Source organism: Mus caroli, unplaced genomic scaffold (genome assembly GCF_978045245.1).
Source record: "Mus caroli unplaced genomic scaffold, Mus_caroli_1 scaffold_2, whole genome shotgun sequence".
NCBI classification, from domain to species: domain Eukaryota; kingdom Metazoa; phylum Chordata; class Mammalia; order Rodentia; family Muridae; genus Mus; species Mus caroli.
The window spans coordinates 48,404,220-48,430,480 of NW_028227257.1; the positions used below are offsets into that span (position 1 = coordinate 48,404,220).

The 26,261-nt window shown below is 49.9% G+C and overlaps 1 protein-coding gene across 8 annotated transcripts in view; it reads right to left on the reverse strand.

Annotated features, from left to right (window-relative positions):
• Positions 1-305: 305 nt before the first annotated feature.
• Positions 306-26,261, reverse strand: part of Smox (spermine oxidase) — a 34,263-nt gene continuing 8,307 nt past the window's right edge. For 2 of the 8 annotated variants that reach the window (XM_021184579.2, XM_085834018.1), the window contains exons 2-8: positions 14,105-14,338; positions 9,076-9,302; positions 5,223-5,396; positions 4,320-5,079; positions 3,235-3,395; positions 1,137-1,226; positions 306-732 (exon numbers count right to left, since the gene is read on the reverse strand). In XM_021184579.2, coding sequence (XP_021040238.1) covers positions 595-732; positions 1,137-1,226; positions 3,235-3,395; positions 4,320-5,079; positions 5,223-5,396; positions 9,076-9,302; positions 14,105-14,312 — 1,758 coding nt within the window. In that variant the 5' untranslated portion in view covers positions 14,313-14,338 and the 3' untranslated portion in view covers positions 306-594. Of the gene's footprint in view, positions 733-1,136; positions 1,227-3,234; positions 3,396-4,319; positions 5,080-5,222; positions 5,397-9,075; positions 9,303-14,104; positions 14,339-24,117; positions 24,271-26,261 lie in introns of those variants that run through there. The other 6 variants (XM_085834022.1, XR_015046181.1, XM_085834027.1 and 3 more) reach the window with 6 other exon arrangements.

The following is a 26,261-nucleotide window of genomic DNA, read 5'->3' on the forward strand; positions in this document are numbered from 1 at the left end:
GTCCTTCCATAGAATTCACCTTCATTCCACGCAGCCTGTCTACCATTCAACCAAGCTCCAAGAACGGCAAATAGGTAGAACCAGGCTCATCCTAAGGAAGTGCACACTGGGCAGGGAGAAGTATGTCTTCCAGGGGAATCTCACTCAGCAGGCACAAACAGAGGGGTAAAGGGATGTCTCCTCAATAAACCTAAGCACCTTCCCTTTTATAGGAGCACAGCCATAACTCCTTACACCAAGCCCCAGTCAGAGATGGGAGCAAACACACAGAGAGGCTTTGAACTGAGGAGAGAAGCAAAGGAGCGTGGGAAGGGTCACTTCTTTTATTATCCCAAAATGCAAAGTATTGAAGGCACTTGCAATAACATGAGAGAGGAAAAAAAGCAGGAAGCAGAACCCCACCTGGTCATTACCCAGCCTGGAGAAAAAGAAAAGCTCTCGGGCCAGGTCTGACGTCAGCCCGGTGTCCACTACAGAAGGTAAAATTCCATTCTACAGACAATTAGGAAATTAAGAGCACGGGGCAAGGGACAAGGACCAGCAGTCACGAGTTAGTGGTTCTTCAAGGAACACATTTGGCAGTGAGGACACCTTTCAGGGCCCCTGCTGGAAGAGGTCTCGGTACATCTCGATGAGCCGGGCGGCCTCGCGCTGGCCAGAGAGCAGAGCACCGTGGGTGGTGGAGTAGTACTTGCGGTGTGTGGCCTCCCCGGAGAAGAGCACCTGCATGGGCTAAGTGGGAGGAAGGGGAAGTGAGCGTGGAGAAGCAGCAGAGGCAGCGGGCTCCCTGTCAGCCCCGGAACCCCCACTCTTGCCAGGCAGACATGAGTGAATAGAACACAGGTACTCTGTTTCCATGGGGTGAAGGATCATCCACCCACCTGGCCACTTTCCCTTCCCTTCCCCATACACCCATGCCTCAGTTCCTTCTGTCCCAAGGCTGTCAGAAGTCCTGGCTCTATAGTCCCAAAGGATCCATTCACCTCTTAGTAATAGTCTAACCCTCCTCAGCCTTTTCTTAGAGAGATTTATACCACCTGCTTCTGAGGCCAGCTGCAAAGATGAAATGAAACTATGCATGTAAGCACTTAGAATCTGGAAGAATGTAAACAAAGTTAGGTGGTAATTTAACAAACCTTTATGGAGCCCCTACTAGGGTCCAGGGATTGTTCTGGGCACTTGGATGGTAAAAGGTGACCAGGCTGCTGCTTTGTGGAGCTTCTATGCTGGTGGGGAAGCCAGACACGAAACCCAGTTACTAAACAGTGTGATAATGGGTGTTTGGGTGAGGGGCTTGAGAGCCCAGAAAAGAGGTTCAGTGTCTGGGAAATCCCGCAAGCTTCCCAGAGAACAGGACCTTTGCACCACTTCTTAAAGGATGCTGGGTGAGTCAGCAGACAAAGGAGCTCAGCCAGAGGGGAAGGCCAGCACACTGAAGACAGTGAAACTCTGGGCTAGCCAGCGCTCAAACTCAAGAAAGCACATGGCCTGGCGGATCTAAGGTGGGTTCAGTTTCTTGCACATCAAACTCATGTATGGGCTTTCTAAAAGGACTTCCTCCAGTGTTGAACCCACCAAGTCTAGACTAAGAACATGCATCCCTAACCAGCTGCTGGGCTAGGGAAGAGGAGGGGCTGGGGCTCAGCACAGGCTGCTGCCCACTCGCACACTCACTCGCTACTCCCCTTCCTTCTTAATCAAGCCTTAGTTCTTTTACTGTGTGTTTTGAAACAGGGTCAGGAGCCCACAGAGATCCACCGGCCTCTACCACTTGGGTGCTGGGATTAAAACTGCACGACCACGTTCAGCTCCAGTCCTAGTTCTAAACTGGTTCCAAAGTTATTCAAAGTAATAAGAATGCCATGGCTCAGCCTCTCTGTCCACAATGTATAATCATGTGACTGGATTCTAGCCAATGAGCTCCAGGTGTACTGCCGTCTCAGCTCTGAGAATCTCCTCTCTGGTCCGTGTGGTTTTTCCTTGCTATTGCCGAAGATGTAAGTGCCACTGTTCTTACTGCCCTCTTGGGTCACAAGTGACTACTGAACATGGAGGCCAGGAGCTAACGAGACGTGTTCCTCTACCACCGCCCTCAGATTTTTGTCAATTTTTTTTTTTTTTTTTTGCTTTGCTTTGCTTCTGTCACAGGCAAGGGAGCCCCTCTGTAGGGAGATACCCTCTCTAAGCACAGCTAGACAGACACCTTCATGGACAGAAATCTCCTTCATCAATAACTCCAAAGAATTAATTTAAAAATAATTGCTTACGTTTTAGCATTTAATGTGTGTTCACAGTTAATGAACAAAATTTACAATGGGAGCATATTTCTGCCTGTTTTTAACAGAGTGTGTGTGTGTGTATGTGTGCACGCGCACCATCATGTTCATACAGAAATCAGGACAGCTAGCAGGAATCAATAACTCTCTCCTCCTATCTTTTGCATGGATCCTAGGGACTGAACCCAGATCAGTCATCAGAGTCGGCAGTGAGCCCCCTTACCCACCAAACCATCTTGCTAGCCTCAGGTTTATTTTCGTCTTAGAGTACAGTTCACCTAATTTGGGGCAGGGCAGTATTCTCAAGTTTTTCTTTGCCTTAAGACAGTGTCTATGTATCTCAGGCTCACCTTAAACTATGGTATAACTCTGCACCTCTGATCCTCTCCCCTCTACTCCTAGGGCTAGAATTACAGGCGTACACTACTACGCAGGGTTTCTGAGGTGCTGGGCATTGTACCCAGGGCTTCAGACATGTCAGGCAAGTACTTACCAGCTAAGATACAACCCCAATCCCTCACATTTATTCTCTAAACACATCAAGGAAATAACTGCACTGCTGTCCCAACAGACTCTGTACTGCATAACCCGACGTGGGGACCATTAGCACATGTGGCTTTTGAACTTGAAATGTAAGTAGTGCAACCAAGGAACCAAAATTTTAATGTATTAATTTTAATTCTGTTTAATTAATTCAATCTAGCTGTGGCTGAAGGCTTATTGTCCAGCACAGCAAACAATGATTCATGTTTCAGAGATTCAAGAAAATATTAATTTTCTACTTTTTTCTTCCAGATGTTAAGTGTTGTCTTGTTTTTCTCTTTCACCATGGGAGCCAACCCCATCATTCCTCACCATGGTGCCCTTAGTGAACACTACCCCAGCCCTCCTCCCCTGGACCAGACACATGCAAAAAGCCCCCTCCCAGGCCTCTCCTCAGCATTCCCTGCCCACTCACCGCCGTCTTGGAGCTCTCTGTGTAGGGCAGGGGCTTGGCTAGCTTCTCCACATCCGCCCCACTTGAGCCCACCTGTGTGTAGGAATAGGAACCCCGGAAGTATGGGTTGCTGCCCCAGGCTGAGCGCAGGATTCGCCTAGGTTTTGGTATATTGGGGTTCCCTGTTGGGGAGTCAGAAGAACCAAGAAAAGGGAGCATAAGAAATGGCTACACAGGGAAGGCACCCCAAAACAGACAATCCTCTTAACTCCTGGGCTCCAAGACAGTCAAGCAGCCAGGAGGTAGCGTAAAAGATGGGGAGGAATGTGGGGGGCTGGACTCAAGCTGTATTTCCATTCATCACTTTGTAGTGATCCCCAGAAAACAAACATTATATACCTCAAGGCCTTGGTTTCCTTAAAGTATCACTGGGGGGCGGGGGGTGCCTCAGTGGTAGGTTAGCACTCACGGGGCCCTGGGGTTGAGTCCAGGCAGGATTCAAAACTATTTCAGATAATCATGCTTCCCTTTCTATTATGGGCTCTCCTGCAACCGTGGGCAAAAAAAAGAGTCAAAGATGCTGTGTATGATAGCATATGCTTATAGTCCCACCACTCAGAAGGCTGAACGAGGCAGGAGCATCTTGCATTCAAAGCAAGTAGGTATAATCCAGTGAGTTCCAGGCCAGCCTGGGCTACACATGAAACCCTATCTAAAAAAAAAAAAATCGGAATAAAACAATTCTACCTCTGAATAGGATACTAGGTAACAGGAAATGGACAGCTATGGTGATGGTGACACTTGAGCCTTTTTTACCATGAAGCCCTTAGTGAAAAGAGCAATCATTTTGAGTCATTCGAACTACAAAATGAATGTGCCAGCAGAGGGAGCAGAGGCTAAATAAACAAGGTTCTCTGCAGTGGCTCTCCCAGTAGGCACAGCTACCTCAGTGCCACAATCTGGAAAGGGTAAAACTGCTACAGATCTGGGAGCTGAGAAAGTAGCCAAGCCCCAGTGAGCCGCATGGACACGTGGCCCCAAGCCCCAGTGAGCCGCATGGACATGTGGCCCCAAGCCCTACTGAACGGCATGCACACGGGGCCCACCTGTGAACTGTCGAAGCATCTCTGTGCAGATCTCAGCTACAGCCTCGTCATCGCATCTCTCCATGACAAGAGCCTCCTCCCCACAGATCCAGCCACTCAGCACATGGCCATAGCGCTCTGGCGGGTAAAGGACATCGAAGCCACAGATCTTGCGGTACCAGAGCTCAGGTGGGTAGGTGAGGGTACAGCTCTCTGCCTCATCCTCCCACACGAACTGCAGGCTGTTGCACTCGGGGCCCCAAAAGGGCTCCTCAAATTCAAGGAAGATCTTGTCAGTGGTACCAATGCCCAGGCGGTGGATGGCGGCCACCTTCTCCGTGGGCAGGCATGGCCTAAAGAAACTGGTGTACTGCCTCTTGAGCACGCCCAGCGAAACGGTCACAATCACGTGGTCCGCTGGGATCACCTCGCAATCCTCGCACTCCACGACTACAGGCCACGGCTCATCCTCGTCCCACCTCCCCTGCTGGGGATTCTCTCCACTCTGGCCACCCTCCCCAGTGTCGTGATTGTGATCACCCTCACCACGGGGCTCGATCTCAGGACCCCGGGGGTGAGCCGAGGCCTGGTCCCAGTGGATGCAACGGACCGGCTTCCCCAACTGGATGACATGTGGAGGAATGCCCTCAGCCAGCAGCTCCACAACTCGCATGAAGCCCGAGGGGATGATGTGATGGGCGCCTGGGATCTCCGTCCATTCTCCAAAGGCGCTCAGGGACACCTCATCTATGCTGTGGGAGCTGCTCTCACAGCTCTCCACCTGAGGGAAGACCCAGAGAAGCCAGGTGAGGCAGGCTAGGCCATGCAAGGAACAAGAGCTCTGAGCAGCAGGGCACTTTGGACAGAGACTCCCCCAGAATTCATCTTTTTCACTCTGGCATCTATACTCCACAGCAAAGATACCTTCAGGTACTGCTGGATCATGGCGAGCTTCAGGCGCTTGGTGGCCTCTGTGTCGTCAGGGTCATCCCTGATGCGATTCCGCACCTTCTCCCGGGTGAACACCCCGACGCTGTTCTGACTCTCGGCATTGACTGGTTTACCATGCCGGAAGAACTCCTGGGTCAAGTTATAGACCTGACAAAGAGACCCAGAGACTTATCATCCTCTACTGAGGGCCCAACTGGAAAGCTACCTGTCCCCTGATGTCCCTGGTGCAGCTGTGGCTTCTGCATGAAGTGGAGCAAGGTACCTGCTCTAGTCAGCCAGCTCCTCACCTCCAAACAGTAAGAGAGGTGTGATGGACCTCAAGCTTTCTTTGGGGGGGCCCTTCCTAAAACAAACTGAAAACATCTGGGACTTTGTGGGCTCTGCACATATCTGCAAGCCCCACTCCCATCCCCTGGAGAATCTGATCTGCACACATTCACCTTTTCCAAGAAGCAGATGCAGAAAGCTTATCCCCTATAGACATCCTCTCTGCACTACTCAGATCCATAAAGAGCCCCTTCGTTTGGTGTGGAGTACATGGAAGGGAGAGAGACAAGAGCAACACAGAAGAAGCATCGCTGGGAGGCTCCAGCAGGCCAAGAAACAGAAACTACTTGGCAGGTACTCTTCAGCCAAAATACCAACCCACTCCTTATCCACAGTGACCCTCGGTCCCTTGAAACAGGGTCCTTCTGCCTCCTCTGCCAGCCCCTCCCATAATCCTCCCATGCTACCCCCAAACACTGAACAAGTCTACACCCAGACAGGCCCTAGCATTCACTCAACATGCATTTGTGGGTTCCACACCCATAATGTATTAAGCAAGAGAAAGTCCCAAGCCTTGCCCATGCTCAAGTCGATGAGACATTCTAATAAGATTTCAACATGATACACTGTGACAGGAAAGAAATCAGGTAAGGTGAGGTCAACCAAGACAATCCTAACTCATTAGGATATAGCAACAGTGGCAAAGACAGGGAGAAGAAAGGGTTACAAGCAGAAGAAACTGCACAAAGATGGAGGGTGAGGTGGTCAGGAAACTTGAAATGAGTTGGTTTGGGGATGAGGCCACAGCAGAATACTGTAAGAAATGAATGGCCTTGGGAAGGTAGGCAGGTGCCAGGGCAGGAAGGCTAGCCACTATGCCAAGGCCCTGACACCATGTGAGAATGGGAGAGCGGCATGAGCCCCTCCCACTGCTGTCACTTCTGGGACTAGAGCGGACAGCTTCTCAGCTGATAGCCTGTGGCTGATCACTTGTAGCCAGGCTGATTAGCCGTTATCTCCTTCCTTAAACAGTCTCTATTTGGTCAGCACGCATCCATGGGAAAGATGTCTGCTCTGCACAGCAGCCCCAGGAAAAGCTGTGGGGCCAGAGTGAAAGGCAGCCGGCTACAGTACCACACACCACCCCCGCTGTTCCACAGGACAGAAGCCTCCACATGAGACCGGCACATGAAGTAAAGATGCCTCTGCAGCATAAATTATAGAGAAGGAGATGAGTGAAACTGTTAGCTTGTCCTGCCTACAATCACAAGATGCTGGGTGGTCAGCAATAGCTGGAGCCTCAGCAGACTCCTCCTGTACGATCACTGCCAGGAACTCAAGCTGGGGACTCTCCTTCTCCTCCCTGGTTTCCCCCATAAGATAAGCAACATAGTAACCATTGAAGACCATAGGTTCCTACAGAGGAGTAACAAATGTAGCCATCACCAACTAGGACTATCATGTGGATACAGTCTCCTCCCAGACATGAAAGGAGGGTGTGGGGCACAGGCCTATGACCACTACACCAATTCTTAAATACTTTTCATTGGGATTACAATCCTTGGAACACTTGGAAGTAAACACAGCCATGTACATTTTACAGATGGGAAAACTGGGGGTCCAGGAGGTCCTACAGCTTAAGTGTTCAATAGTCTCTGTCTAAGGCTAGGGATACAGTTCAGCAGTACAGCACGAGTCTAGCACAGACAAGACCCTGGACTCAGTCAGCACTGAGAGAAAACAAACCAGCCAGGACAGGGAAAATGGCCCAGCAAGTAAAGCACTTCCTGCTTAAGCCTGAGGACCTCAGTTCAGATCCCCAGCACATACCGCAAACCTAGCCCTGGGCTAGGAGTCAGGCAGAGCCAAAGGGTTCGCCCACCAGCTGTTCCAGCCGGGACACTGAGCTTCAAAACCACTAAGAGACTTTGCCTCGAAATGTAACGTGGAACAACGTTGTCCTCTGATCTACACACACACACACACACACACACACACACACACACACACACACACACAAACACACACACCCATAGGAATGGCCCTTCAGAGCCATCTTTGTTGGAAACATTTATATAAAGATACCTTTAGGCATGGCTTCACCTGGCAACTTAGAATGGTCGCCAGTATTGACCAAAAGCCACACAAGGAAATCTTGGCCGATATTTCTTCCTTCAGATACTAGGCAGTACTGCAGTTGCATAACTACCTTGTCCATTTTATTTTCCACAGCCCCCTCTCTTGCTTTTCAGAAGTGAAACTGACCAACAGGAAGTAGAACAAGTCATAGCCACTGAGGGTCATTCTCAGGAAGTAGCCACATAGCCAGGCATGGTGGCACACATCTGCAGTCCCAGCACTTGGAAGGTGAAGAAAAAAATAATCAGGACTTCAAGGCCAGCCTTGGCTACATAGCAAATTTAAAGCCAGGATGAGCTATAATGAGACCTATCTAAAAAAAAAAATAATAAAAAAATAAAAACCTAAGTATTTATGCTTAAAGCACTTTCAGGTGTCAGCATGTAGGCCAGTAAGGTCTACTTTGAAGAACGCAGGTTACTATCTGCCCTTTGTATGTGAGTAAAAACATGGAACTGCACTCACATAACTTGCTGGTCCATAGAGAGAACACGGTGTGCACGTCCTCCACAGACCAGGGAGCGCCACGAAGCAGGAGACTGGCGAGTGTACAATGAGTGCTTAGCGGTCCATTTACTGACCGGGAGTGGGGTCGTCACAACAGTGAGACCTGCCATTTTTTACCCATCACTTCAGTGCAATTTGCAGTGCTGCTGAGAGATACTAAGAACGCTGATTTTTTTTTTTTTAATCTTGGATGCTTCAATGATGCACAGAATTGCACTTCTATCTAAAATAGATTGCAATACTAACCAATGTAATACGAGTAATCAGTACTCCGTGGCTGGACTCTCACTATAGCAACCACTAGATACCTGTAGCCATTCAGAATTTAATACTAGTTCCTGCATAGTTTCACTAGCTACAGTTCAACTACTCAAACACTGTGAGGAGCTAGGAGTTACCGTACTAAACGGTGCAGATCTGAAACATCTCCATCAGTACAAAAGGGTCTCCTGAACGATGCTGGTTACATGTAATTCCAAAAATATTATTAGAATGCCAATAGATATGTTATTAACTAAATAAGTAAATGAATTAACTAAACAAATTAACTAAATTAACAAATTATCTAAAATAACCACCAGGGAATTGAGACTCTATTGCTGTAAACTAGGAGCAACTAGAAAATGTTTCAGTATCTATAAAAACAAAAACAAAAAAACATAGTGACAACAATTACCACAACCCAAACACTTAGTAGAGTCTAGCAAATGACATTCATGGCCTTTCTGAGGAAATCAGTGTTTTGCCTAACTCAGCACGTCCACGCATCCCCCACACTGTCCTGATGCTCACTCAGCACGTCCACAAGTCCCCACACTATCCTGATGCTCAGCACATCCATGCATCCCCACACTGTCCTGATGCTCACTCAGAACATCCACGAGTCCCCACACTGTCCTGACGGCCCCCTTACCTCGTTGTATAAATCGCTGAATTCCTCAACCACGTCCTTGGGGATGCGGCAGCCACGGTTGGTAAGGTAGCAGGCCACGCCATTCTTGGAGTAAAGGCTGATGCGGCCCACACTGCGCTCCCCATCTGTTGTCTCTTCCAAAAGGCCATTGGCTTCTGCTAGTTGATAGATAGGATTCCCATGGGATCCATGGATCCAGGTGGCTCCCAGCTCAAAGGTGGTGTCTCCTGGTGGTGACAACAGACCCTTAGAGGGGCAGAGGTTTCTTTAGAAAAGGACAGGACTGCCTCCCTTTCTTCTCTAAGAGGAACCCATCCATACAGACTCAACAGGGAAGGAAGGGGTTGGCAGCTCTCTCTGAGGAACAGCCAAAGCCCACAGAAGAACACCTGACAGCAGATGAAATGACCATCAGGGAGAAGCACTGGCCAGAGTGACTCTTGTGCCACAGTGTCACCTCGTGTCATCAGTTAGAAGCTTCTCCTTTCCTAGTCTTACCTTCTTCTAAGACAATACTACACAGCAGACCCTCAACTCCCTCCCACTCAAGAGACATACTGAGGATATTCCATACCATCTATTCTAGCACCTTAACAGCCCATGGCTCTCGAGTCCAAGCCTTCCTCCCAAATACAAGATGCCCACTTCCAACACTTCTAGGACAGAAGAGGGGGCCACTCCAATATAGAACATTTTCCCAGGATGGAGGAATATAATCCCAATCTCCAGGTGATCCTTTCACCCCGTGGGGCTGACCCTGAGATTCTATCAAGGAGGGCTAAGGAGCACTCCTGGATCCAAGAGATAAGTGGCCTCAAAAATTCATCCTGCCCTCTCATCCCCAGACAAAGCAGCAACGGAAGCAGATCTGAGGTCACTGCCTCTGCCCTCAGCCTCAGTTTCTTCTTCAGATGTCATAAAGCTATGAGGCAGTGTTCCCTGCCTAGCTTCCAGAGAGGTTAAAATAGTGCAGAGAGCAGAGAAACAATGTGTTTGTTTTTGCAGGCCAGGCTCAAGATGGTAAACTTCCTGTTAAATTTACAATAATCTCTCATACCTTATGTACACGCCCCTTGACAAAAATAGCTGTGTCATGCCTCCCACTGAGAGGCAGGGTCTGCCCCCTGAATTTGGGTTAAACTTGTGACTTGCTCTGACTAGCAGAATGTAGTAAAAGTTATATTTGCAGCTTCAGAGCCTAGGGCTCGAGGGGCCTATTAGTCTTCCTATTGTTGATATAAAGCACCATGACCATAAACAACTTGGGAAGGAAAGGGTCTGTTTCGGCTTTCACGTCCACCTCATAGTTCATCACTGAGGGAAGTCAGGGAATGAACCCAAACATGGCAGAAACCTGGAGAGAGAAGCTGATGCAGAAGCCATGGAGGGGTGCTGCTTACGGGCTTGCTCCCCATGCTTGCTCAGCCTGCACCCAGGATCACCCGCACAGGGTGATGTCACCCACAGTGAGCTGAGCTCTTCCACATCAATCATCAGTCAAGATGCACCACGGGCCATTTTAGTGGGGGTAGTTTCAAAACTGAATTCCCTCTTCCAAAATGACTCAAGCTTGTATCAAGCTGACAAAAAACTAGCCAGCACTCTCAAAGTAACAACTATGGAAAGAAACAGAGATTCACCTTGCTAACAACATGAGCTCAGACCAAACCCTACACTTCCTACCAGACAAGAGGGTTAGGCCATTTAGAGATCCTAACCAACTTGAGTGACATTTCCATGTGACCCTGAAATGCAGGAATCAAGGCAAACCCAGCAAGAGACTCACTTACCCTACCTGAGTCCTGTCCACACTTCCTTCCCACAGATCTTTATAAGCTCTTATATCTGGAGTGGCTTGTTCTGTAGCAGGAGCTGTCTGACACAGTCTAAAGACAGTAGTAGCATTGTCCCTCACCCCAAGAAGTAGGCATGTCCTCTTTATCTGCATGCCTTCCCTTTCTTGGATTGTTTCTAATTAAACCACTAGTTACTAAAAATAGCCCTGTGACATGAATGTGCCTACAACAAAACACAGCCTCATGCTGCAGCTAGAAGAGAACAATTGCCTGGTGTCTCTGAAAGAGGCAGGCATGCCCAGGCCCCCATGTGTAGGAAAAGTAAGCAGACTGAAGGACCAAAAACAGAAAGCCCAGGACCCTGCCCACAGGGCTGCCTGCTGGCCGGAGAGGGTACCTCCAGAGCCTCAGGCATCTGTTCTACATTGAGCTCCCAATAGGAGCAGAGGGAGAACAGTAATATTCTTATTATTGTTATTGCTATTATCATCAGTTTGTTTTTACCCAATGCTGCACATGTATGTAGTACAGTACCAGCCACTCTCTCCTCCCTCACATACATGACTACTCATCTTGCTTTGTGACCCACTGAGGTTGACCAGGACTCTCTGGTGTGGCCACGGTGTCAGAGCTATCTATGGGAAGCTGGTGGGCTCAGCAGTGGGAATGACTAAACACAGTGGTCTCCCTCTCTCCCAGAGTCTATTAACAGCTAATAGTTGAGAGGGAAAACAGCCACTGGAGAAGGAACTGAACCCCCCTCCCCCTGGCACAGCATGGAGCTCCAAGGCACATAGAGAGACTGGGCAGGGCTAAAGCAAGGAGACGCCTTTTCTGTCTCTAGATGCTCCTCAGCTGTGAGACGAGGTGGAGATCAGGGTTTACCAGGAGTCGGGAGGACCAGAATAAGGCCACCACCAGGAGTTGGGAGGACCAGCATATGGCCACCACCAAGGGTACTTCTCCCGCTCACGGCCGTCTCGGCCACACCTGTATTCCCAAGGGCTCCAGGCACCACCTCATGCCTACTCACCTCCTAGCAAGTGGTATCCTCAGAGCTGGCTCTGGACCCCTGCTCTCACTTCTGACAGGGACATGGCCATCATGCCATGCTGCAGCATGTCCATTGACACACTGGGTTCTGAGGCCTGCCTGTCTGCACACAACACAGGTGCCCTGACCAGCATGTTCTCCCCTCTCTCTTCACATTCGTTATTCCACACAGCCTAGTCACTCCCTCTTCTCTGCCTGGCAAGCTTCCCATCTGGTCGTCTGACACCCTGTGCCTTCCCTGCATGGTCTCAGTTGTCAGCTGCCTCAGGGACTGGGCCACCTATCTCCCCATCTTCTATTTCTACATCAAACTCTGAATAGCTCATCAAGCCCAAAGAATCATAAATGGGACTGCTGTTCCCAGAGGCTGCCAGCCAATCAACAATGAGCAAAGAGCCCTGGGGCTCCTTGGCTGCCCCAGCCTTGTGAGAACTTTGGACAGCACTTTCATTCTTACTGCCAAGAGTCACCCAAGTTTGTGCCTGAAAAAGAGAAACAAAACCTCATATGCACCTTCCAGGAATGATTCTAAAGAAAGACTCTTACTGTGGTCAATAGCTCTACACTTAGAGAGAGTGTCTCTTTGATGCCCACCTATTGCCAACTTGACCACCTGTGTAAGCAAGTAAGTACGTACGTACACAGGCTGTGTACAAAAACACAAAATCCTCTAGAGGAGCAACTGTGGTGGCTCACACTTGGTATTTCAGTACTTGGGAGGCAAAGAACTGGAGTTCCAAGGCCCACCTGTCCTGAAAACTGACCCCTGTCTCAAAACAGAAGACACAAAAAACACGAGGACCTCAGTTAGGTCCCCTATAACCCACGTAAAAACCCCATACCTATAATCAGTAGAAACAGGGGGACCCTTAGGGCTTACTGGGCAGCCAACCTAGCAGAAATTTTTAGTTCCAGGCTCACTGAGACACAGAGACCCTGTCTCAAAAAAAAAAAAAAAAAGTTAGAATGCAATTGAGGGAGATAATCAATGTGGACCTCTAGCCTTTAAACACACACACATACACATTCATATACACACAAACACACACATATCACACACACACTCATACACACTCTCACACACACTCACACATAGACACACTCACACACACACACACACGTTCACACATAGCACACATACACTCATACACACTCACACACTCACAAACATATACACACTCACTTACACACATATACACACATAGCACACATACACACATACAAATACACACAGATACACATGCAGTCACACAGACACACATGCACACACACATACACACAGACACACATTCACACATAGCACATACACACTCTTACACACTCACAGACATACACTCATACACACATACACACACACATAGCACATACATACACACATACAAACACACACAGAGATACACACGCACTCACATAGACACACATCCACACACTCACACATAACGCACACACTCATAACACTCACATACACACATACACATACTCACTCACACATAGCACACACACATACATACGCATGCATACACACACAGAGGGTCAAATCTCTCACATGCACCAGGTCACTGCATGTTTTCTCACTGGGTCATCTTCATACTCCCAACCCACTCGACCCACTGCTGGCCAGAACACCCCACACACACTGTGGCCGTCAGAACCCTCATCTCCAGCTCCATTTCAGGAAATATCTCTATGCTCTAGAACCCTAGCAACATCTTCCCATCCCATGGGTAAGTCTCTTCTCTGGCTGCAACAAGGACCGATCTTTACAGACAACCCTAAGACACACATCACCCACAGGGAAGCCTAAAATCCCCCTTCCACTCTAATAACCCTAGTTCCTGTTGTCTGTCCTCAGTTATGATAGACTAACTCATACTAAAAACTAATGACTAATCAGAACTTATACAATGCCCCCTCCTTCTTGTGACTTTAAAATGAGTACCCACAGTTTACTTAGACAGTATGTCCTCCCAACAAACATTGTCAGCCCCAACTCTAACACCAAGACAGCATTCTCCAAAGTGGGATGTCAGTGCAAGGGCCTGCGGAAGCTTCCGGAAAGCGCCCAGGCAGGTGCATGAGCAAACACTTATCCCAAGGAAAGGTTACATTAGTAAGACTCAGGCAGGACCAGAGGAACAAAAGGTGGCCTAGAGAGGTAGCTGGGCCCGAGTGATGCTTACCAAGCCTCACACTCTGCACACGGCCCCCAATGTGGCTGGAAGCCTCAAGCACAGTGACATCTGTGAAGCCCTGCTCCAGAAGGGCTCTAGCTGCAGCCAGGCCAGCCAAGCCAGCACCGATCACCACCACACGAGGTTGTCCCCTTCTCCGTAGGCCACGACTGAGAGGGTCATCCGCACTGTCGCCACTGGATTCACAACTTTGCATGCCGTCCGTGCTCACCTTCTAGGAGCCTGTGAGGAGAGAGGGGGTTGGGGGTCAGCTCACCTGACCCAAGGGGTCACTGCAAGCTGCCCCCACTCCCTAAAGATCAAAAAGATCAAGAAGAAACAACCTCTAAATGCAGAAAGGGAGATGGGAAGGGGCAGCGAGATATGAGAGCCAGGGAGAGAGCATGTGTTTTAGGGCCTACTAACAGGTAAGAGGTGGGATCCATCAAGTCTACCCTCAAACCTCTTAGGCTTTGCCTGTTCCTCACCCACAGGCCTAAAGTATGGACAAGAGGTGACCTGAGAAGAGATGACCAAACAGGCCAAAGTCAGGAGACTTACCCTGATGCCTTGCTCAACCCTGCATAGCTGCCCTCTGTGACAACTCCAGGCTGCTTACACAGACATCAGGATATTCACACATACCAGAGTTACTTGCACAGGCTCCAGAATGTTCACAGCAGCTCAGGACACTTGTACACACAGCACTGGGCTCTGTCCCTGACTCTTACCTGGCACTTCTGCCCCTTCCAGCTTTCTCCTCTCTCCCTGCCTTTCAGCTGGCTTTCTGAGTATCAGTGAGGTGGCAATGTGGTGGGAAGGACAGTCTTCACCTCCCCGTTCCTCCAGAAAGAGCCAGTATCCAACAAGCCTTGCTATTCTGGGTAGGTCATTTCTCCATCCACCCAGGCCCCCAGTCACCACAAAACAGCAATGAACCCAGGAAACACTGGATAGTGATGACCCGTGGCACCAGAGACCAGACATCAAATTGACAGTTATACGCTGCCAGCTTGCTTAGAGACGCCAGACTTGGGCAGCTGGTAATGTAGGGCAAGAAGGTGGCCCAGGGCTGGAATACACTGCTCCTCTAGTCCAAGAATGGTCAGAATGCTTTGAAATTCAGCTCCTGTCCTATCCCTTTTATTCCCTTGACTCAGCAACGTAAAAGACCAGTTGTCTCAACTAAGGTTTGAGTCACAGATGCTGCAGTATTTAATAGCACCAAGATCGAATGAGGAAATAAAGATGGACAGAAGCTGCTAGACCACAAGCCAAGAAGCAAATAAAAACCCGTCACCCACACCCATGAAGCAAGCGTGGCCTTTCCCAGCCTCCACACAGCAATCCACTTTTAAAAATCAGGCACATCCCACCAAATAGACATGTCAAAGACATTTATCGCTTTATCACACTAACCAAATCTGGAAACAACCCAAAAGCCCACCAATGAGAACCGATGCTCAAACTGTGTAGTACTCGCATCCCAATGCAAAACTCAGCAACTACAGAAACAAGCAGCTGTGCTCCAACAGCAGCACAGATGCACCTATGAACGTGACTGAGCCACAGGCCAGACGCCGAGCTGCACATACTGTGTGGCTCCATTCACACGAAGTTCTGAGAAAGGCAAACAACCTGTTGAGGACAGAGATTAAGGGAAAGGGGACATGAATGAGAATAGTAGGGGGAGCTTGCTGCAGGGGAGGGAGCAGAGCTACCTGGGTCTGAATGGAGGTTACACAGCATGTCAAGACATGTCCACTTCCCTCCGAGGTTTCCATTTTCCCCAGTACAGTGTCCTCTAACACTTGCAGGTTTAGCGAAGTAGGTACTTTTTTTTCCCTAAATATGCTCAGGCTAAGAGGCTGCTTCTCCCCCAACTTATTCCATGTGATGTATGGGCCTAGACAGATAAGCTTCCTCCCCTAGTGAGCCTCCTACTCCACTCCCAGACTCAACTAGCCAAGTCAGGCTAGAACATGCGTGCTAGACTACAAGCAGATGGCGCTAGAGACCCAGAATCCTTCGGGGCAATCCAGGCTTTGCTGGAGAGGCCACTAATAGGTGGGCGCCAGCCTTTCCTGCCTCCTCCTCCCCCTCCTCCTCCACTACCCTCTCCCCCTTCTTTTAGGCCCCCACCCTCTAAGGAACATGCCAAGCAGGGCTTCTGAAGTCTCTCCCTCCCTTCTCCTCTGTCTAGGTTCCTGTGCACTAAATTTAGAGGTGAGGATGTGGCGGATTGCACGCGCTGGCAGGGTCAGTGGTGATGCCACCGGAAGTCTGCCAGCCACCGCCAACGCTGTGAGAAGCTAGCAAACACACCAGAGTGCTGTGGAGGGCCTGCGTCAGCTGCAATGACGCCAGGGTGCCCATGCACCAGGTGAGACCTGACACCGCTGCGCTGCGTGCCGAGCCCATACTCTGGACAAGTGGGGATTCCCCTTGATAGCACCCTGGCCCCAGAGACGCTCCAACAGCCTCACTTTTGCAATAAAGGGGTGGGAAGGCGGCAGTGTTTGTAAAGCTTAAAAGTGGAGCCAGGTCTTGAAATGCTACTATGTAAAGCAGGTGTAACAGGGACTGAACTGGAGTTCTCACACTGACTGCGGCCAAATACACCTGTAATTCCAGTACTGGGAAGGCTAAAGCAGGAAGATCATGAGGTTCAAGCTAACCTGGGCTACATTGAAAGACATTACCTAAAAAAAGAAAAACAAAACCTGGGGGGGGGGGGTCTTGCTTATCACAGGATCCCTGACACTACCTTCTAAAAGCCAGAAGAGATTACCTGACCTTTCTTCCCCTAGGCATGACTATACACTGCTGTTGACAGTCAAATAGGGTTATTATAAGACTATCAGCATTTAAGGACCTGACACATGCAGGAACTGTAGATATGACAGGATTCTGAAAAGGACCATACGCCACCATATAGATGACTGCAGAAAGACCCCTCCATTCCCAACACCAAATCTCAGAGACCCTGGACAAGGGTATCAGATGCAAACAGCACAGGACCTGCGAGGGCCCTAACCCACTGACCTTCCCAGCTAACTCTACAGCATTAGTCTTCCATGAGTCTTGTCCCAAACCAGCTCCATCCACCCCTGTTGCCCACAAGAAGCCAGAGGCCACACAGAGCCACAGATGGCAGAGGATGTCTATCATGGCCATCTTGCCACCCTGTGTCCATACACCATGAGGCCCAACTGAAAAATCAGAGAAGACATATCCAGAAAGCCTGCTATGCCAGGCTCAATCAACCTCTGCTGTTAGTTTTAATCACTTTCCCCACTTGGTTTTTTTTAAGGGGTGGGGGTTATAGAGGGGGAGAATGTAGAGGGAGGAAGGGAGGGAGGGAAGGAGGGAGGGAGGGAGGGAGGGAGGGAGGGAGGGAAACTGTCTTATTGAGGAAGAATTTAAATGGTCCTTGGTGCATGCCTGTCCCCTTTTCGCCTTGATCTGTATGCACAGGAGAAACAGAACGCCCTGTACTAGCCCACAGATAAAGGAATGAAGAAAAAGTGCTGGCTCAGCCAGGCAGTGAAGGGGGAGGAGGGGAGCTGAGGCAGCTCAGAACAATAGACACTTGCCTTCTTGCTCTGGCCTCCATGGTAAACTGGGGCGGGAAGGGGGGTGTCTAGGGCTTCCTGCCCAGCATCCATGTCCCCAAGCAGGCCAAGCCCCAAAGTTTCAAGAAATCGGGTCAGTCAGAGCATGAGTACCTGTCTACAAATTACCCACTGCTTCCTGACAGCACTTTCCCAGCACAGGCCTCAGCTTCCCGATGTCAACCCCTCCTTCACACCTGATGCTGTTGAGCCCCTCCCAGAAATGCCAGAACTCAGCTGAGGTAGCACACATCTTCCTGCTCTCACCCCATCCACAGCCCCAGGGTCAAAGTTGTGGGTGTCCTTAGGAGAAGATCCCCTTTATCCACTAGGCCAACCCAACAATGTCGCCTCTACCCCCAATGTCCTCAGGGACAGACCCTTCAGCTCCCACTCTCTGAATCTCACCTGAACCCAGTCTCATTCACCATCCTCTAGACCAGTGGTTCTCAACCTTCCTAATGCTATGACACTTCAATACAGTTCCTCGTGTTGTAGTGACACCACCACCACCACCAGCAGCATAAAAGTACTTCTTTGCTACTTCATAACTGTAATTTTGCTACTGTTATGAATCATAATGTAAATATTTGTGTTTTCTGATGGTCTTAAGTGACCCCTATGAAAGGGTCATTCAACCCCAAAGGGGTTGCGACCCATAGACTGAGAACCACTTCTCTAAAAGATAACTATGGCTGGACCTCATTTAATATGACCACAAGTCAACTCAGCAATTTGTTGAGTATCTACTCTACAACAAGCATAGGAATGCTCTTTATCCTCTGGCTTTGCAGATGTCCCTTCTCACAAGATACTCCCCACCACACACACCATAAATCCCAAGCTCCACCAAAGCCTTGGGCTTTTCCTGACCACCTAATGACCACAGGCAAGCATTCACTTTCCTTACCATGCATCAAAGAAGCCGCCTCTGGGTTCTGACCACACAAGTCCTCATTGGGACTTAAGAGCTGTGCCGTCATTTGCAGCTGTGGACTGTAGGCCCCACATACTGGCTCTTAAGTACAACAACTACCTACTGGTCCCCAGGACATGGGTATCTCACTCAGGGATCCGTTACTGTCTTGTGTCTCAGAACTGAGGCTGCAACTTCCCGGTCACTGAGCAAGACTGGATTCCAGGCTAAACTGGTACTTCTCCAGCAAGTGAGCATGGCCACAGCCTGAGAGACACTACCGTGCAGCTCAGCAGCCCCAGACAGTGTAGATGCCCCTTCCTCATCAACTGGGATGATCTTCCACTCATTCACAGGTCACTATGTCCTCAACTGTGATAACTGCTGCAGCTATACCACCAGCAACAATCTCCCACGCCTTTCAAAGACGCAAAACAGTCTTCCCATCCTGGACCCTCTAAACATGCAGTTTTTGGTTTTCTTCTGTGTGTTTGTATTCCCTCGGGCGCCTGAGATGATGTGCTCCTCAGGTCACCCAGTCTGGATTTCCTCACTGCTGCCTGCAGAAGACTACGGCTCCAAGGTCGCCAGCCCCCTCCTCACTTCACCTCCTTTAGCATCCAGGATCACACCAGCTGAAACCTTCCAAACTAGGTCATTCCTTCTAACCAGCACCCCTCCTCACCCTGAAGCCCTATGCTTACTCGTGAGAGACCTACCCAGGACACGGGCGCCCTCAGCTACAGTAGACAGAGTATCTGCACCCCCCTTCCACCAACCCTGTGAGCTTCACGAGTCTCTCCAACAGGTAGGACTAACGGCCAGCTTCATCTTCCTTATAGGGATGCTCTTTCCAAGGTTCTAGCAGGAGGGAAGGGAGAAGGAAGGAAGCTGGGGCTGATCCAGGGGGGAATCTTTGGACTTCCTGGCAGGTCTGCTGAGGGTTTAGAATCTTGAGACCCCCTAGACAATGAAAATATTCTTTTAAGGTAAAAAAAGAAAGAAGGGGAAAAACACTCCCAGAAATCCCACACCAGCTGCCTCGCTGCGCTGGCAAACAAAGGGGCTCTGTGTCTGTGCAGGGCTCCTCCCACCCTCCAGTCTGAGGCAGGCCGCCCCAGCCTCCCAGCCAGACCCTTCCCAGCCTTCTGGCCCAGGCCAGAATGAGTACAAGGCATAGCACCACCAAACCAGAAGGGCCATGCCAATGGACAGGAATAGAGTTGTGAACACAGTGGGCAGAAAAGGGCAGCCCAGCTAGGCTTAGACTTCCTCTAGGCCTCATTTGACCAACACTTCTGAACTCACCCCAAGAATATCAAATATGCTCCCACCTCCTGGGGTTACATATCTCAGCCCCGCCTGACACCAAGCCAGTCTTCAAGATTCTCTATCTGTAATATAGAGGCAAGTCCACCTGCCTGTGGACTTCTGGGTGAATTAAGACAGCACAGGAGAGAAATGTGGCCACTAAGAACTATCGCGCAAAGGGAGCGTGAGGAAGGAGGGTTCCCAGAGGGCCATCACAGAGGTTGGAGTCACCCTTCCACATCCCAAAGCTCCACTACATGTAAAATAACCCAAAACGTTGAGCTCAGAATCCAGCATCAGCCTTGGCCCCAATGCAAACAGGATCTTGACCTTGGGGGTCAAGCAAATACCAACAACTTGACTCCCAGCCCAATCCTGACTAGGTCAGAGCCCCTCAAACCTGACTCTGCCTGACCACCCTACCCAGAATCCATAGCCATTAGGCAACTCCAAGTTCACAACAGGGAAACGGGTACCTCATTTCACAGTCAGCAGTGGCCCTGATGCTGACTAAAGCCCTAACTTCCTCCTGGTGCCTGGCTTCTCTCCAAGCACTGAGCCTCTGTTGTGCACATCTTCCCCCAAAATGAAGTTCTGAAAAGGACAGCTTTAAAAGCTTCTTGTAAACCTATTTCAGAAGAAGGAAGAGCCAGGCACCCATAGCAGCTTTGACTGGCAGCGGAGGAGATGGAGTGTACATACCTCCTTTATGGAAGTAGTAGGCAGGAGTGGGAGGTGCCCTGGGGGGGGGGTATCACCCTGCGCCAGACTCAATTTCCTACTATACTGCAAAATAGAACAGGCATAAGGTACTCTCATAGTTCCCTGGCAGGGTAAGTCCAATAGGAAGCCCACCTGTGGAATCACCAAGAAAAGATAGTTCTCACTCACTTATAATCACAAAGAGCCCCTTCCACCACAGTTGACAGGTATGTCCTGAGGTGTGGTCACCAGCTTTTCAATAACAGTAATTTGAATTTCTACCACTTACTGGATGGGTGACAGATTAGCTGACTTTTCGGCTTTGCTAACTTGACACAAGCTAGAGTCATCTGTAAAAGAAGACCTCACCTGAGTGGGGGGTAAGGGGGAAGCCTTCATCAAACTGCCTGTGGGCAAGTCTGTAAGGCATTTTCCTGACTAATGATGTAGAAAGGTCAAGTCCATTGTGGGTGGTACCACCACTGTGCGGGTGGTCCTGGGTTCTATAAGAAAGCAGTCTGGCCAGGCGTGGTGGCACACGCCTTTAATCCCAGCACTCGGGAGGCAGAGGCAGGTGGATTTCTGAGTTCGAGGCCAGCCTGGTCTACAAAGTGAGTTCCAGGACAGCCAGGGCTACACAGAGAAACCCTGTCTCGAAAAACCAAAAAAAAAAAAAAAACCAAAAAAAAAAAAAAAAAAAGAAAGCAGTCTGAGTTAGCCTGAGGAATAAGTCAGTAAGCAAGCAGCATCCCCCATTGTCAGTTCCTGCCTTGGTGTCTTCTGCAGACTGTCACTCAGGACTTATGAGCCAAATGAACCCTTTCTCCCCCACTGTAGCTTTTGGTCAATGTTTTATCGAAGCAATAGAAACCTAAGATAGGTGACCTCATCCATAAAATGGGTTGTGTGACAGCGCATGCAGAGGCCAAGAGCAGAGCACATAGCAGCAACAGTTCTTTATTCTTCCGCAGGCCCCTACCTGTACACAGTGGGAGAAGACTGAACCAGGTGAGAAGATGTGGGTGGAGACTGAAGGAAGCCGCCCAGTAAAGGTCACAGACCCTCCTCTCACATTAATTAATTAATTATGAAGCATGAAGCTTGACAGAGCTACCCACTTCACAAAGTGCTGTGTTATGGCAGGGGAGGGACAAACACATCAGGAGAGAAGGGTTGGCCCGTATCCCCCTGCCACAGGCCTGATGAGTTCATGAGTGCTGGCTTCCAAGATGCCCCTTCTGGCACTCAGGCCCTAATGAAGTCCTCTCCTCTTGAAGTGACCTTTGTAGCTAAGAGGATATTGCAGAAATGATGGGACATGATGCCTAAAACAGGGTTATGAAAGACACAGTGGCCATCCCATCTACAAGCAGAAGTGACCCGGCAAGGGGGCAGATCCTCCAGCCCTAGAGACTTTCGATGCCTGCAGCCTCCTGGGAGATCCTGAGCCAGAACCAGCCAGCTCAACTGCATCCTCACTCGTGACTCAGAGAGGAGCTACAGGTGGTGATTTCGCTGTTTTAAAACTACTAGCTTGGAGGCAATTTGTTGCCCAGAAATAGATAATGAATAACCTTCAGTCTCCTATCTAGGAAGCCTTAAGGGGGAGATCCCCAGGCAACACCTCCCTCACTCCGGGAGCTCCATCCCCACCGCTCTGAAAACCAGAACTAGAGAGCAGGCCTAACAGTTTAAGAGTCCCACTGACAGGAGCATTACAGACCCCAGGGGATGTCTACAAACACCTAAACTCACACTAGCTCATTTAAGTCAGACTCCACGGAATAGGAGCACAAACATGGGTATTATTTTAGGGTCATCTGTGAAAGCTAATTTCAAGCCAAGGCTTTAAATGCAGAGACACCAGGAGGCTCATGGTTTCAGAAGAGAAGGGTGACAGAGCTGAGGCCAGGTCATGGTCAAGGTCCCCTCTGATGTTGTCATTGTCTAGCTCCCAAAGTCCTCTGTAGCCCAGGTCTGGAATACACTTCAAGCAGTGGGTATCCTTACATAGCACCACACTCATCCATGTCTTCTTAACCCTCTTCTACAGCCTCTTTCTCTGCAGGAATGGCCCCTAGACATAGGGCTGGAGTCTAACCGATCAAGCCTGGAAGCCCTTTGTGATCCCTAAAGTAGAAACAGCGATAACAATTGGCCTGGTCCGGCTCCTATGTTCCCTAACAGAAGTATTCAGTGAGATCTATATCTACATGTAAAATTCAGCCTAGCTTTGTGGTGCATTTGACCCAAATTAACATCGAATTATAGAGATAGAGCTGAGGCTCACAGCTGGTTAACTCAAAGGTTTAACAGGCAGCTAAGATCCAAGCTGGGGAACCTAATACAGGCAGGGAAGGAGTCAGTTCTGTTCCTAGATGGTGATGCTTAGAGATACTGATGAAGAGAACAACTCATGAGACTAAGGCTGGCGACTGTCCTCCCTACCAAAGATCTCCTGGCTGAGCCTGAGGCCCTGGGTCCCAGATGCACTCACCTGACCTTCCTTCCATCCATGCCTGAAGAGTTGGGAACAGACGGAGTGGGGAGGACACATCCCACCTTCTCCTCAGAGTCTCCATGACTCTCACGAAGACAAGAGATACAGATAAGCCCTGTGCTATTCCTAGGGAGAACCTAGCCACTGGATGATAGGATACCCTCTGAGCAGCATCCCCACCCCTCCTCTCCACAGGAAAGGAGTCATCCAGTCACTCAGACAGCCTTCAGGCCTCAGTCTCCACAGGCTGTGTTCCAGTGCATGTGGAGTCTGGGTGGACATAGGACACGGGGGTGGGGGTGGGGGGATGTGGTGAGCTTCTTCTTGTTAAGCATATGGGCATTCTAGGCCTAGGCTGGGCAGATCTAAAGTGACTGGATACCACACATAACAAGTCTGAGGAAAGCTATGACGAGCCAGCGCCAGGGAGAAGGGGCATTCGTTGAGCACGTTTTACTGAATGTCACTCTGTGGCAGCCCTGGGCACCAGGACTACAGAAAAGCCAGAGCTGCCCCCTTAAGAACCTGACAAGTCAGAGCTTACAAGGGCCACAAAGAAAGGTCAGGGTGGAAGGCAGGGGCAGCACTGGCACAGAGGAAGTGAGACTGCTGTGTGGCCCTCCCGGAACTCACTGAGAGGCAGGATGTGGAGCCAAGGAGGCCAGCATGACTTCAGTGACCAGTCATGACACTGCTGGGATAAACCCAGACTAATTCTTTGTTATCTATCTAGCTGATCCTTTTACTCCTTGTGATAAGTCTGGGGTGTGAGAAAGATAAAAACCTACCCAAGGCCAAATACCTAATGAAGGCCCCACTGGCTAAATGGTAGAGCCTGGACTCTGGCTCTGAGCCCTGTTCTCCTGCCAGGGTCATCACCAGAGATGGGTAAGCTTCTGCAGGTCACAGTCCCCAGCTCACCCCCAAAACACAGTAGAACTACATGGGGTATTACCTGGACAGACAAGGCACCACCTACCTCAAGAGGTCACCATTACCTGCAGACACAGGCCAACCCACCCCAGATGTGAGTCATCCCACCCAGGGCCAGATGCAACAGCGATCTCTCCTTGGAGGATACTGAAAGACGGACACCGAGAACATGTAAGCCGGCAGGTGAGGGGTGGCCTGGCGCTGGGGAAAAGGAGATGAGCTCAGTCAGCACTTTCTGCTAAAACCACTTGCAAAAAAAACGAGGCTGTGAACAGAACTCAGCCTCTCAGCTCCCTGCACCCTCAGTGGCCCTCGTGACTCTGCACAAAGCCCAACTGTGCGTGACTGCAGACCCAGGGAGGCGGGGGTCTCCAGCAAGCTTATCCTCTCTCCTGAGTCACAGAGCCTCCACTTCACCCTGCTGAAGCCTGTGCTCCCTGCATGCAAAGAAACACTTCAGCCCCACAATGCAGAGCTGTCTAAGGCTTGCTGGAGCTGGGGAGAATTTCCAAGGAGGGAGTCCTTGTCTTCAATAAACGCCTTTCCAGCAAAACTTCCACTCATCCCACTACAAATTACATAGCTGAGGTACATGATCACACACAGCGTTTGCATTAACAGAATAACGCCCCCCAAATCCAACGAGAGACGAACAGCAGAGCAGACAGACTGCTGTTAGATTTTAATGTTCTGTACCAAGCCCTGTGCTAGGCTCTCCGTTCACCATATCCTCACACTCACAAGCACCCTGCCACCCATTGTACAGATGAGCAAACAGGTAAAGAGGGCTGTGGAGACAGATGGAGACCACCCAGGGTCAGACTCTGGTCTTTATTCAGGTCTCAGGCCCTCACCCTCACCACCCCACCCTGAGAAACAATCCCAAGGGTACTCCAGGCAAGCTGCCTCTCATTTTCTCTCTCTATGGACTAACCCTGCACACATTATCCCAGGCACTTGGGGCTGGGAGAGTCATCTCAAAGCCTGGCACAGTTGCACAGCCAAAACTAACCTGGGACCATCACTAGGAGGCCACCTGCCTCTTGGCCTGGGTGCCTGGCAGGGTAGGCCACAGAGCACTCTAGTCTCCCTGCCCCTGGAGCTAGCTTAGGCTTGCCAGGCAAACACCATGCTAGACTCAGTCTTTAGCCTCAGTTCCTCCTTCATAAATAGGGTATGGGATATGGCAACGTTGCTTTGCCTGGCCAAATAAATGGAAACCCCAAGACAGTTCATGACCCTCACTAAAAAGTCAGTCACCTCTTACTAGCCCAAGACTAGTCACCCCCTCCTGGTGACTTTAGGCTGCTAACAAGTGCACAGGACCAGCCCACCAAAGGCTCTTCACAATATCCAAGCAGGTAGCAGAACCCCCACAAAACAGACAAGCAGTCTGTAAAATCAATGTTGTTCCCAGCAAAGCCTACAGCTGAGTCTAAGGCCTGTGACGTCTCCCATAAAACACCTGGGGAGCTAAGGCGCTGAGTCCCTTTGTTAAGTTCAAAGAGACTCGGCAACTCCCTGCTTTTGAAGTCAGGTCTGCTCCAGACACTCTGCCAATATTGTCACTACGGAGGTTCAGAGCTCAGAGCGTAGGGCCAAACACCTTCCTGCAGAATGTTCCAGTTGGTCCAGGCAGCAACCCTTCCCTATCACGGAGGAGGAAACGGGGCGGGGCGGGCGGGGGCGGGGTTCAGAAAGGTTATACAAGTCATTCTAGGAGACACTAAGCCTGGCCCTCACTCTCATTTTCGTGAGCGTCACATTTGACTCCATCCCAAAGTTACCTTCCAAGCTCCAAATCTTTCTGCAGTGTGTGTGCTTTCTAAGTTAATTCACCAAAGCTAAAGATAGTAAGGGTCTGTAATAACCTGCCGATTAATGAAAACCTCCTCTTACACTTTCTTCAGAGTGTTTGCCCCATTAGGTGTCTTCTGACAGCATTACCCTAAAATCTAATTGACTCGGAATCCAGGATCTTACCAGCCTTCCATGGCCAACACCCTTAGCTCCACAATCAAGACAGCAAGCACCTGGGCAGAGTAGAGGTGGGGCACAGTTGAAGGTTTAGGGGCAGGTTCTAACGGGGAGGGGGCAGGTCCTAAGGGGGAGGGAGCAGGTTCTAAGGGGGAGGGAGGCAGGTTCTAAGGGGGAGGGAGGCAGGTTCTAAGGAGGAGGGAAGCAGGTTCT